Raw genomic sequence first — 12,101 nt, 5'->3', positions numbered from 1 at the left:
TTCTTATCCGGATTATGGAAAGCCCTAATGTGTGTGTGGAAACCGTTGTAGTAAATCAGAAACAGCGATAATTTCAAGGTAAGATATATATTAATCTTTAAATAAAAATGAGCGTGCTAATTACCAAATTCAAATATAATAATTTAATCTTACTATCCCCGTAAGTCCCGCGGACGCGTCCGAAATTATAATCAAAATTCAACATAGATGTAAAACCCCACAGTGTTTAAGCTGGTAACCCTAGGAATTAGCGACGTTAGTAATTAGGAAGATAGATTATATTGTTTAATTTTTTGACTATTTTGTTTTAGAAAGTGAATCAGCAGATGGCTTGAGCGTGAGATAATAATATAATCCTGGGCCGTCATATGATTTCTTGGAAAAAGCTCAGAAGGGCACGTATCTGCCGCATATCCAAACTAGTTTCCCGGTGACCAAGAACGCTGCGCGGAGCTGTGAAGCAGAAAATGTCCGATAACCGGATAGATGTAATAACAACTTGTAACCATTTGCCATATCAGTGTATGTATTCATATGTATTATGAAAATATTTATATCTTAATAATACGTAACTTTTTGTTACCTTTTATATTTCACGAATTTCTGAATATAGTACCTAATCATTATCTTTTAACGTATTTTTTTACTTATTTGTGAAATGCTAATTTAAGAGCCCAACAACGTGCACACTAGCGCCACTGCTAAATAATCGTGATTATTTAAATTTAACGACATGTATTTAAAAAAGGGGCCGCTACGGACTGTATTGTGTATTTAGGTACCTTTTGAATACATCAAACTAGATTTTATGTTGCTGGATTCGTCGATCTATGAGCTCAAAACAAAAACGGCCGTTTTAACTTTGGACGGGTAGATTGACGAATCCAATAACATAAAAACTAGTTTATTGTATTCAGCAGTGGCGCTAGTGTGCACGTTGATGGGCTCTTAAAAACCTGACCCCAACAAAAAATAAAAAAATACAATAAGAAATTCCCTCTCTGGGATTCGAACCCAGGACCATTAGCTTCCTGAACTGGATTACTGCCAATACCCGCTAGGCTAAACGGGTTGTCAATTCTAATTACAATGGTATCCCACCAGAGCGCTAGTAGTATAAACGAACTTTTGAAAGGGACATTTTTTTGTATGGAGTTATCGTTCTTCTCCTAGTGAGTATTATATTCTTTGGTTTACACACTCGATACGTGCGGTAGTCTGTGACGGCTTTTAGACTAAGGAGTAGGGTAAGTTTTTATGCATTTAATACATCAGTATTTTTAAAAGGAAAAGGGTGCTATATAATTGTATTTAAAATAATGTTTAGTAAATGAATACTAAATTACAAAAATTATACTTGCTGTAGATTGTGTTTGATTGTTTCTACCTTTACGTATACACCGAAGCACCGAACCAGGCGCGGCTCACTCCGCGATTTCGTCGCTTTGCTACAGGTAGCTAAAAGTAACATCCGTTCCGTCTCAATTTTGGGGAAAGCCATATACCGCGCGTGGCGCTGTCGCCACCTAGCGGCCATATCTGTGCTGATCGTAACAGACGCGTTTTGTTAGAGAGTGAGTCTTCTGTACCTAGTAGTATTATTTATTCGGTGACCGAACCCACGGACGTGTAACCTAAGGGTGGCGTGGGTGGAAAAAGGAACATTTTTTATAATTGACCGATAAATTTAAATTTGAACATAGGGTATTTTATATTTTTGGAGGCATCATCGGCTTGTGAAGCGCAGAGAACTTGCAATAAATGGCATTCGATTTTAAATAATAGGGTATTTTCCTACTAGTCAAATCAGTTACTTTTTTAGAACTGTCAAAACGATTTGCTAATATGGAATTTATATGAAACATTACATCGTGACGTCACGGTCAACTCACCAACTTATTATATTTCTATCCGATTTATTAAATAGAACTTGTGTTTAAAAATAACTCCTATCTATGTTTTTCGAATAATTATCTGGTGCTTTATTTCATGCATGGTGTAAAATAATTTATTTTAAATACAGTATAATACCCTATTGCCGGTAAGTGGGAGCAACAAAGTCAATCGATCGATTAAATGCCGCAATGTTTGCAAATCTCACGCGATTTTCGATGACGTTTGTAGAGGCTATTAGAGCAATTAGAGTGGGGAAACCGACAATCGCATGCTTTGCTTTTATGGCATTGCATTTGTTGCAAGGTCTGTAGCGCCCTTAATAGTTTTGCGAGTGGCAACTCACAACTCACCTCAAAATTAAGCCTGGCAGCCCCACGTAAAAGATGGCGGTTTTGACATTTATGTGTGTCAAGGTAAATTGTCAAATAAAATAATTTTACAAGTTGTAATTAGAAGCATTAAAACGGATCTAAACTATTCTAGAAATCGAAAACGGTGAATTATTGTATTCATTGAACTACGGCCATAATTGGTTCAAAAATGTATGATCAAGTATAATGCTTCTTCGGACTTCTAGGAGCTACGAGGTTCCCAACCGTCGTCAGTCATTTTATCCAAATTAGGACTCTTCCACGATTGGCGCGTCGTTTAGAGAAATGCCAGGGACGTGAAATTTGTGTGTGTTATAATTAGTGTTTGTCTCGCGATGGGCGACAAGATGAACGGAGAATATTTTCCTCCTGACACTGCAACCTTCAATTACAACAATGTGGTGAGTAATTGTATTGTTACACTTTTACTTGTCTAAGGTACTTGTTTTTTCCAGCTTGACACTAACCCTGGATCCCTCCAAAGAGCTTAAAAACAAAACTCTAAAGTTACCTTTAAATCAGGGTTTGCAAACAGAAACTGTTGTCTTTATGCAAGTTTCTCAGAATATTTTCAAGGCTTTGTTTACCATCATTTTTGCTTAAATCAGGTAGTTACCATGATAATAAGACACTGAGTGGACATAATGAAACAATTACCATTTTGCTTGTTAATCATACATTTTATTTGTAAGGAAATTAACTTTTTCTTGACTTATTTGGCTTGGGGAATTCCCTATACTCGTGAATTGTTCACAAACATTTACACTAAACAAAGAATATATACATATTTAGTGAGTCTTCCATAACCATGTTTAGCAGATCTCAATGCTATTTTTAATACGAATCCATTTGTATTTGAATGCACTTAAATTTGCCTTTACTAGGAAATTTGAAACCCATATGATTAATAAATAATGTCAAATGTAAGTATGAACACACATAAAACATACTGATTCAATATTTTTATTATTATATAGCTCACAATTCAAGTAAAATGTTTGTGACATACAGATGTACAGACTAACAGATGCAGTAAAACTATAAGCCACACACCAGCCAACTTACCACCCAGGATGTGTTTATACAACAAAAAAATGCTTCCAATGCAATGTACCTATCATCTTTCCAATAACAAAGCTGCATCAGTGGTTCAGCACATATGGGTGGAATAGATATTGTATTTGTTTTGGTTACAGTTGTTTATCTTTAAAGTACATTATCAGTATTTTTTTATAAACAGAGTTCATTATGAATTGTTTATTCCTCATTGACTTAATTAAACTTATACATTCAAAAAATAAATCAATTTTTTTTATTTGGAGAATTTCACCTAAACTCATATTACATTTTTTTCATCTTTTGGCCTCTGAAATCTTTCGGGTTCCTTGTGAACCTCGGGTATATTGTTGTGTAGTACCACAACAAAGGCATCTTTGAGCTTACCGTAGGACTAGATCAATTTGCGTAAGATTGTCCTATAATATTTATTTACTTATTTATTTAATAATAAAATAAAATAAAATAAAATAAAAATAGCCTTTATTACTGAAGTTTTGTAACATTAATACTCTATCTACTTAAAACTATACCTTATTTTTCACTATTATATATATATATATTACTATTTACTATTTTCTAGGTTCCATCGACAACTTCAGCTTGTCCTCTGACATAGGCCTCTTCCAAGTCCTTCTAGGTACCGCGGTCTCTTGCTTTCCTGGGCCAGTCCACTCCGGCTATCCTTTTATAGTCATCTGACCATCGAAGAGTAGGCCTTCCTCTCTTCCTTTTGTGCCCCCTTTTCTGATGATGTGGCCAGTCCACCGCCACTTCTGTTGCTTGACTTTTTTTTTATATAAACATAAATAAATTGCATGTAGAGATGAGCTAAGAAATTTCGACAGATATTGGTGGAGAACAGCACAGAATAGGAAGGAATGGGAGAAACTGGGGGAGGCCTTTTCCGCACACGCGGCATGCAAATGAACAAAATAAATTGAAAAACAAATAAAATTTAATTAATAAATGTAACAACAATGAAAGTGTAAAAATAACAAAAACGCATGAAATAAAGGCTATTACTATTACTAAATTGCATGTAACTGATGTAACCTAATTTACATGTTTGCAAAAATCCATCAATCAATTAAGATATTATGAATGTGAAAGTAGGTAATGTAGGTAATCTCGCTCTATGTATAGGATAAGATAAAAATATGTTTATTGCACATAAAACAGATAATTCACTACTGTAATACAGAATTGGTGAAACATTGGTTGGTGCATATGCATAGCATGGTTTTATAAATACAGTATTTCCAGGGGTCTCCGCACTAAGCTAGGTCTGTATGCAGAGAGGCATGGGAGACAGTATGCATTTGTATGTCTGTCTGTTCCGTCTTTTCCATATATAAATTAGAGAACCCATTATTTTATTCATAGTAGGTATTGAGTATGAACATAAGCTTTGTTTTCCAATATTCATCCCTTGAGGGTGGACAGGAGAAATTACACAAACCGTATTTTATGCGGGCACAGCACTCAAAATTTGGATGTGAAAGCAATTCTGTCGTTTTTTATCTGTTACCTATTCATGATGCTACTTTTCTTTGATAATCAACAGCCAGGGGGAGAGAGAGGAAACGATATGCTTCTTAAAAAAGCGTATGGAGAGGCATATGGCTTATGAAGGATGATTTTTTTTTTTTCCATTATTATTGTGATAAGATAAAATTTTTAGAAGCGCTGGTGGCCTAGCGGAAAGACCGTGTGACTTGCAATCTGGAGGTCGCGAGTTCAAACCCCGGCTTGTACCAATGAGTTTTTCGAAACTTATGTACGAAATATCATTTTGATATTTACTAGTCGTTTTTCGGTGAGGGAAAACATCGTGAAGAAACCGGACTAATTAATCCCAGTAAGGCTTAGTTTCCCCTCTGGGTTGGAAGGTCAGATGGCAGTCGCTTTCGTAAAAAAATCCTGGGATTAGTTGCCAAGCGGACCCCAGGCTCCCATGAGCCGTGGCAAAATGCCGGGAACAACGCGAGGAAGATGATGATGAAGATAGAATTTTTATCGATTTTATCAACTTTACGCAAATAATAATATCATGTCGTTGAACCAATTTCGTTATCAGTAATTATAAGAATAAGTTCCCCAAATTATTTAGCTACAGTCGCCGTCAGATATATCGCAGTGGCTAAGGTGCCTCTGTTAAAGACGTTAAAGCAGGGATCGGAACCGGTTTTTTGCAAAAACTAAGAGATAACCATATTTTTCGGATTATTTTATACTCGAAATGTTGGACTTGGTTGTGTTTTTAGGTAACGACTTCGTTAATTAGATTGCCCAATTAGAAATGAAATAATTAACAAAGAACGAAAAAATACCGTTTTCGTTCCCATACAAAAAATACCGGTATCCGATCCCTGCGTTAAAGTACACGTACAGATATTTTTGAGCAACTTGGCCACTCCGATATATCTGATAGCGACTGTAACTGCTGTCCCTAAAAGCTGCATCCACCTAAAAATCGCAACACAGCATAACTCGTTTAACACAACTCACTGCAAAACTCGGTGTGTGCATCATGCCCTTTTACGGCGGACTCTAGCAACCATGTCATTGCCAGATCTTCGAGTGTTTCGCCACCGAATCGAGCCATCAAGTATGCAAAACCATGTTAATTTTTAAGTCCGTGACTTTGTGTTCCCGGGAATATATGATTTACGATAGGTACAGTCAGCTTCGTGAATGCGAAGTAACGTGGGAAAATATAATTCCGTCCAAATTCTCCGCAATTAAAAGGTGTAAGATTATTTGATTTCATCACCCTTGTCTTTAATTCTTATTATTTCACGCAGATATTCATAGATTAATGGATTTATAACGAAAATATCCTTTGCCTCACATAAAGAGGTATTGCGCCATAATCTTTAAAGTTAACTGCAAATAAGATCCGAAGTTAATAAACTTGGCAAAACGATTCAGCTCTACCGGTTACTTTAAAAATATGTATGTGTACTTGTGTAGGTACTTGCATAGCATGTTTTATTACGACAAAAACGTTCTTTAAGGCAACACAAACGCGTTAAATGCGTTCATCCGTTTTTGCGTAACCACTAATGCGAGTGGACCAAGGAAACTGCACTTGGTTTAAGTGTTATTTATACCTATGCAACTATGTATTGTACGCATTTAGACTAGTTGCTCAGTATTTCAACCGTATTGTTTACATTGTATTTTCAAAAATCTCTCTCTTCACTCGGCATCGGCAGTACTTGTTTCAGCTATAGCCCAAACGCATGAGAGGAGGCCTGTGCCCAGCAGTGGGACGTATATAGGCTGAATTATTACATATCAGCGTTACAAATAATACCTAGTTAGACACGTTAGCTAAACAAAGCTTACACTGTAAACTATTTTATTTAACTCTAACATATCTTTGATGCAATATATCTATGATTCTGGTAGCATGACGACCAGCAGTTATTAAAATAAACAATATCTTAACGGCAATCTTACTAAATAAACGCTGACAAAAACTTTGCGTATATGCCTTATGCATATAAGTATTAACAAACAAATGTTTAACTCTCTCATTTTAAATATCAATGTATAAGAAAACTCAAACCTGGCTACATGAGGGTTAAGGTTCACACTTAAATAACAGGTAATAGTAAAATAAGAGTTTGCTAACTATATCGTTGTTAGTGTTTATGTTTGTATGACATGACGCAAAGAAAGCCAAGTGAAACTCAAGATTTCAGATTGTGGCTTGTTAACTGAACCGGCTGGGTCGACGTAATTAAAATTCAGTCTTGACAGATATGACATACGATGTGTCCTTTAAGCTATCTGACTTTTTTGTGCCACGTTGGAAAAGGACATTCTTCCATTAATCTTATATTAAAGTATCACTTGATTGGGAAGTTAGAACACCTAATTTTATAATTTTCTATTTTGCCACCAAACCAATGAACAATAATGGTAACTCGATCCCACGACAGACAATGCGATGTGGGGCAAGCGTCTGACACAATTTAATTTGAGCGAGACAACGCCGTATTAGCGTTTCGTTTTAATTAAAAATGACATATGATTAGCGGAGCCTCGAGTGCACATACGACCATTTTATGAACGTGACAAAGGTTACCCGCTTTTTATTCTCACAATTGTAATTCAAAAGACAAATGAAGCTTGTCTAGCTACAGCTTATATGGGAAGCGGACAAAAACTTACAATAGAAATGTAATAGTTTATTTTTATTAGCGATCCAGATTTCAGATTCCAATATTCTAATTAGGTATGTATGTACTAAACTAATAAAATCTTCGAGCAACACCGGCTTCCGACACATCGGAAGGGAGGGGCCCAAGCGATATCTCACCGTACAAATCTTTCTGCCATTTTTCGCGGGGGGAAAGGTGCACACAGTCGCACTTCTCACACACTTACATACAAAATCCAATCTGTAATGACGACACAAATACATAGAAAATGACACACGTCAAAGACAAATCTTGCAAACCTCGATCTCTTTTTGTGTACGGACGAGTGACAAGTGTCACAACACGCACACTAACACATTTTCGTTGAAGTATGTAATTGTATTCTGAGAGATGAGAAGTCGGATTTGTCGCTCGACCGATCCGCAATTTGTACTGAGCGAGCAAAATCGATAAATCCAACAATTACATGAGACTAAAATATAATAATTGTGTTTGAATGTAATTAAACGTATGATATGTAAAAAAAATATTACATGTGAAATGTAACACTTTCTTTTTGTAAATTTGATGTCCCCGACCTCTTTTTATAACAAAAAACCGAGCAAACAGGCATTTTTGTGCAGCAGTGTTCACGCGCGCGTCTGGACTCAGTCTAGTGAAAAATCCAAGTGCAACTAGTTTTATTACCCGCGCTAGATTAGATTGACGCGCTAATCTTGTACCTCGGCAGAGGGGAAATAGTGCGAATGCCGCCTCCCTTCCGTGTTGCTCGAAGAATAAAATTGTGATCTTATGCAGGGATTTTAATAATCGTGTTACTTAGGGCCGATACAGACGAACTGCAAACTGACACCCGACTGCAATTTGTATGGGAACTGCACGCCGACGTGGTCTTATTTATTAATTATTATTAATAAATAAGAATTTTGATTAATTTAGCTGTGGTGCTACACGAATTAGGTCCTTGAACTTTGTCAGACTGATGTCTTGTGCGTGTATCGGTTATGAGAAAGATAATACAATTTTTATGGTCCCGAGGTCGCATCGCATGCCAAGTCCGGGTGCCAGGGGCGGACTGGTGCTAGCGTGAGCTAACCCCCCACAGCCGAACTATGAAAACGTTCACTGCGTCATAGTTTTACCTAATGTATCTGCACAAATCTGTACTGATTTGAAATATTTGAATCGTATTTATCGTCGTTCGCCTTTTCGTTCGTATTTATTTTGTTTATTAGGCAAGATAACAGAATGTAAATTATTTCTATTATTTCTTAAAATACTTAGATAGTTCCATAAAATTATACTTACTGAATTTACATTCCAATAATTATATTGTAACTCCTCGTTAAGACCAACAAAACTTAGTGGTGTACATAAGCTGTAATATTAAATGATTAAGCCACGAATAATGAATAACAAATCTAAATTACAAATTATTATTAAAACAAAAGGTGTCTCGACATGTTACTTTCACTATTTCAGCATCACGCTGACTCAGTATGATTCAGTGCCCCGTAAAGTTTCGTGCATACTCGATATAAACTTTATAGTTACGTACCAGTACCAGTCGCGTGTTGGCAAAACCTATAGCTACCTAGTTGGCAATGCTCTTGCTCAGTTTGGTATTATCAGCCAGTTCGGATTTGACTTGCGAAACTTCTGCTGCGTTGTGGTCAGCCTCGGGTGGAAAACAAAAAATTGTATTCTAAGCCTTGTAATGATAAAAATACCGCTTGCAAAGTGAATATACCCTGCGGGACCAGCTTCCTCTTTTTAAGGAGAATGCTTAGATAAGATACCTACATGGTACCCGCTTATGCCGGACTAATATGGATTTGAAAACTTGTGCCTTAAAAACGTTGCCATAATGAAAACAGTTTCGTTTTGTAAAAGGAAAGTACGGAAACTGGTGCGTGCATCACAATCATAACGTAGATATAGATTCTGCACTTACGAGTATGAAACTCTTACGCACACATCACATTTATCCACTGTTGGAACAAATATAAATATCATAAAAAGCCAATACAAATTTTATTCGCAATACACAAACCATGCCAGCAGCCTGATTCAAGCCACAGCCTAAATATATTCGACTGTATATCTTCAAAATCGTATTTTACATACCTATTAGGATGGTATTCCACCTGTCCAATTGCATTGCGTCTCACTCTCTCATTAAGCAAAATGTAACTTTAATAATCATAAGAATTCATTGAAATACGAGAGAGAATAGGACTTCTTCAGCCTTTTGCACCTAAATGGTGTTGATTTATTTATTTCATTAGCAAATAAATTGCATGCGTTCTGGAGAGCATGGGTTGTTATGTGCTAATGACTTATTTCGATTGCATCAGCTAATTTCGTATTACATCGATAGCTTCTGCAACATCCAACAGCATTCAAAGCCATAGCCGCGGACGTTAACTGTAAGAACCGTGGAATTTCCATTAAATCGTAATGTTCTTTTTACGCAACACCTAATGGATTTTTGACTGGTGAAGACGGCTTTGTTTCAGTACACATCAATGTAGGTTCAAAAGGTATTTCTTAAACTGCCAAATATAATATAAACGTGGTATTCTACTAGGTATTATATATTAGTATTTCTAGTAATTTTTGGTATTACATCACGCACAATTGCTTCCTGATCGTTGATAAATGAAATTCAGCTATATGCCATCCATGTAATCGTTTGAATCGAAAGCCGAGACCCCGAATAAACCGCCGCCATTGCTATAATAGGTGAAAACGAAAATCGCAACTTTACCAATTCTATATCGGCTTTCTAAGTTTCTATAATGTGCATTTATCGGTTTCTAACCGCAATTTGTCTGCTTGTCTGAATGTTACATTTTATATCGAGATTGTAACGGCTCCGTATATCCTCATTACCTACGGCTCCGCGGCGAATCATATCGGGGCGTAACTTCTGCGACATCCTTTATCGATCAACTATAACAATCAAATGGTAACCTTACTGCTTCTAAATATAAGGTATATATTCCAACCTATCGCAAAAATATGATACTATCTGCCTTACATTATTTGCAAACGAAAGCTCAGCCACACGTGATCCATATTTTGTTTATTCGCTGTAAACTCCAATTAGTTACTTTCTCTAGGAAGATTAGAACCATTCAGCAATAACATTTTTAATTTACAACGATCTGAAGTTTATGTTATTGTTCAATCAGTTCAATGTCTTTTAAATTAAATTTACGTTGGATAGATGTTGGGTACCTACATTTACAACAATGGCTAGATTAGATAAGTGCCGCGAAGGTACGGAACCCTCCGTTATGCGTGGCCCGACACACGTTTGGCCGGCTTTTTCCTGTAGGTATATGTTAATTTTGTTTCCTGTATTTTTCTTTAAAGTTTCTTGAACGGTCTGCTGTCGTTAAAATTGGTTAGTCATCAAATGTTTGGCGAATATAAAAATATTTTGCATGCAATAAATAACAAGTGCGAGTCGGACTCGCTCACCGAGGGTTCCGTACTTTTTAGTATTTGTTGTTATAGCGGCAATTGAAATACATCATCTGTGAAAATTTGAACTGTCTAGCTATCACGATTCATGAGATACAGCCTGGTGACAGACGGACGGACGGACTGACGGACGGACGGACAGTGGAGTCTTAGTAATAGGGTCCCGTTTTTACCCTTTGGGTACGGAACCCTAAAAACATTGCAAAATGGGAATACTAGTATAATACTGATTTACTGATTAATTTATACTACATTTACGTAATAGTCGATTATTGTCCGGCTTGGTAGCGCTGCAGAAACCCTATGCCCTACAAAGTTCCTTTAGATTGGAACGTGCTATTAGAACGTGACATATATAGTTGTTAATTTAATTACATTTAACAAGATTTTGATAAGTAGGTACACTACGTAATACCTTACTGTTTTGCTTATGAACTTGGAACTTTAATTTTCACCATTGTAACTTTTATATTTATTATAGAGTTCACTCTTTATACAGTGCTGGACAAAAAGAATCATACACTTGCTCGAAAATGAAAGTTTCTATGTGTACTTACTGTATTTTATGAATTCCGCTATATACATCATGCCTTAGGAAAAATTGTAGCACATTTAGTTAATTTGCAGAAACAAACTGTAAATTTTCCAAATCCTGTAAGTCATTTTACTTGTAATGTAATTTTTATTTTACACAAAATACGATAGTTCTTGTTTTATTCTAATTAGTGAGATAGTAGTGTGGAACATGTAATTGACATGCCAGGTGAATTACGGGTGTAAGTACGGTGGTACGTTAAGAATGAACGATTTCTAAACGGTAACCCGCATTTTCTTGTCGTCACGCTATTGCTGTTGTCACTGCATATGATTCTATTGAGGACGTTTCCATAAACGACACAAACGAAACAATATTGTGTAAAATATTGCTATTATTGCTGGTAAATATCAGTCTTGAAATTTTCGTTCACTATATGATGATTATTTAATTGGCCTTGTATATAGGTCAAATTTAAGCTTACATCTCGTGGCAGTTGTGAGTAAAGAAAGAAAAAAAAAACAAGATAACGTTTTTTTTAGTATAGCGTGGTGTCTGACCGTGAAAGTTGCTACA

General features: G+C 36.1%; 1 protein-coding gene across 1 annotated transcript in view; it reads left to right on the top strand.

Annotated features, from left to right (window-relative positions):
* The first annotated feature begins 2,275 nt into the window (after positions 1–2,275).
* LOC134798196 (uncharacterized) overlaps positions 2,276–12,101 on the top strand; it is an 84,783-nt gene continuing 74,957 nt past the window's right edge. The window contains exon 1 of the mRNA XM_063770561.1: positions 2,276–2,668. Within this exon, the coding sequence (XP_063626631.1) occupies positions 2,603–2,668 (66 nt within the window). The 5' untranslated portion in view covers positions 2,276–2,602. The remainder of the gene's footprint in view (positions 2,669–12,101) is intronic.

This window comes from Cydia splendana, chromosome 1, assembly GCF_910591565.1.
Source record: "Cydia splendana chromosome 1, ilCydSple1.2, whole genome shotgun sequence".
NCBI lineage: Eukaryota > Metazoa > Arthropoda > Insecta > Lepidoptera > Tortricidae > Cydia > Cydia splendana.
This window is presented reverse-complemented; position numbering and strand designations above follow the sequence as displayed.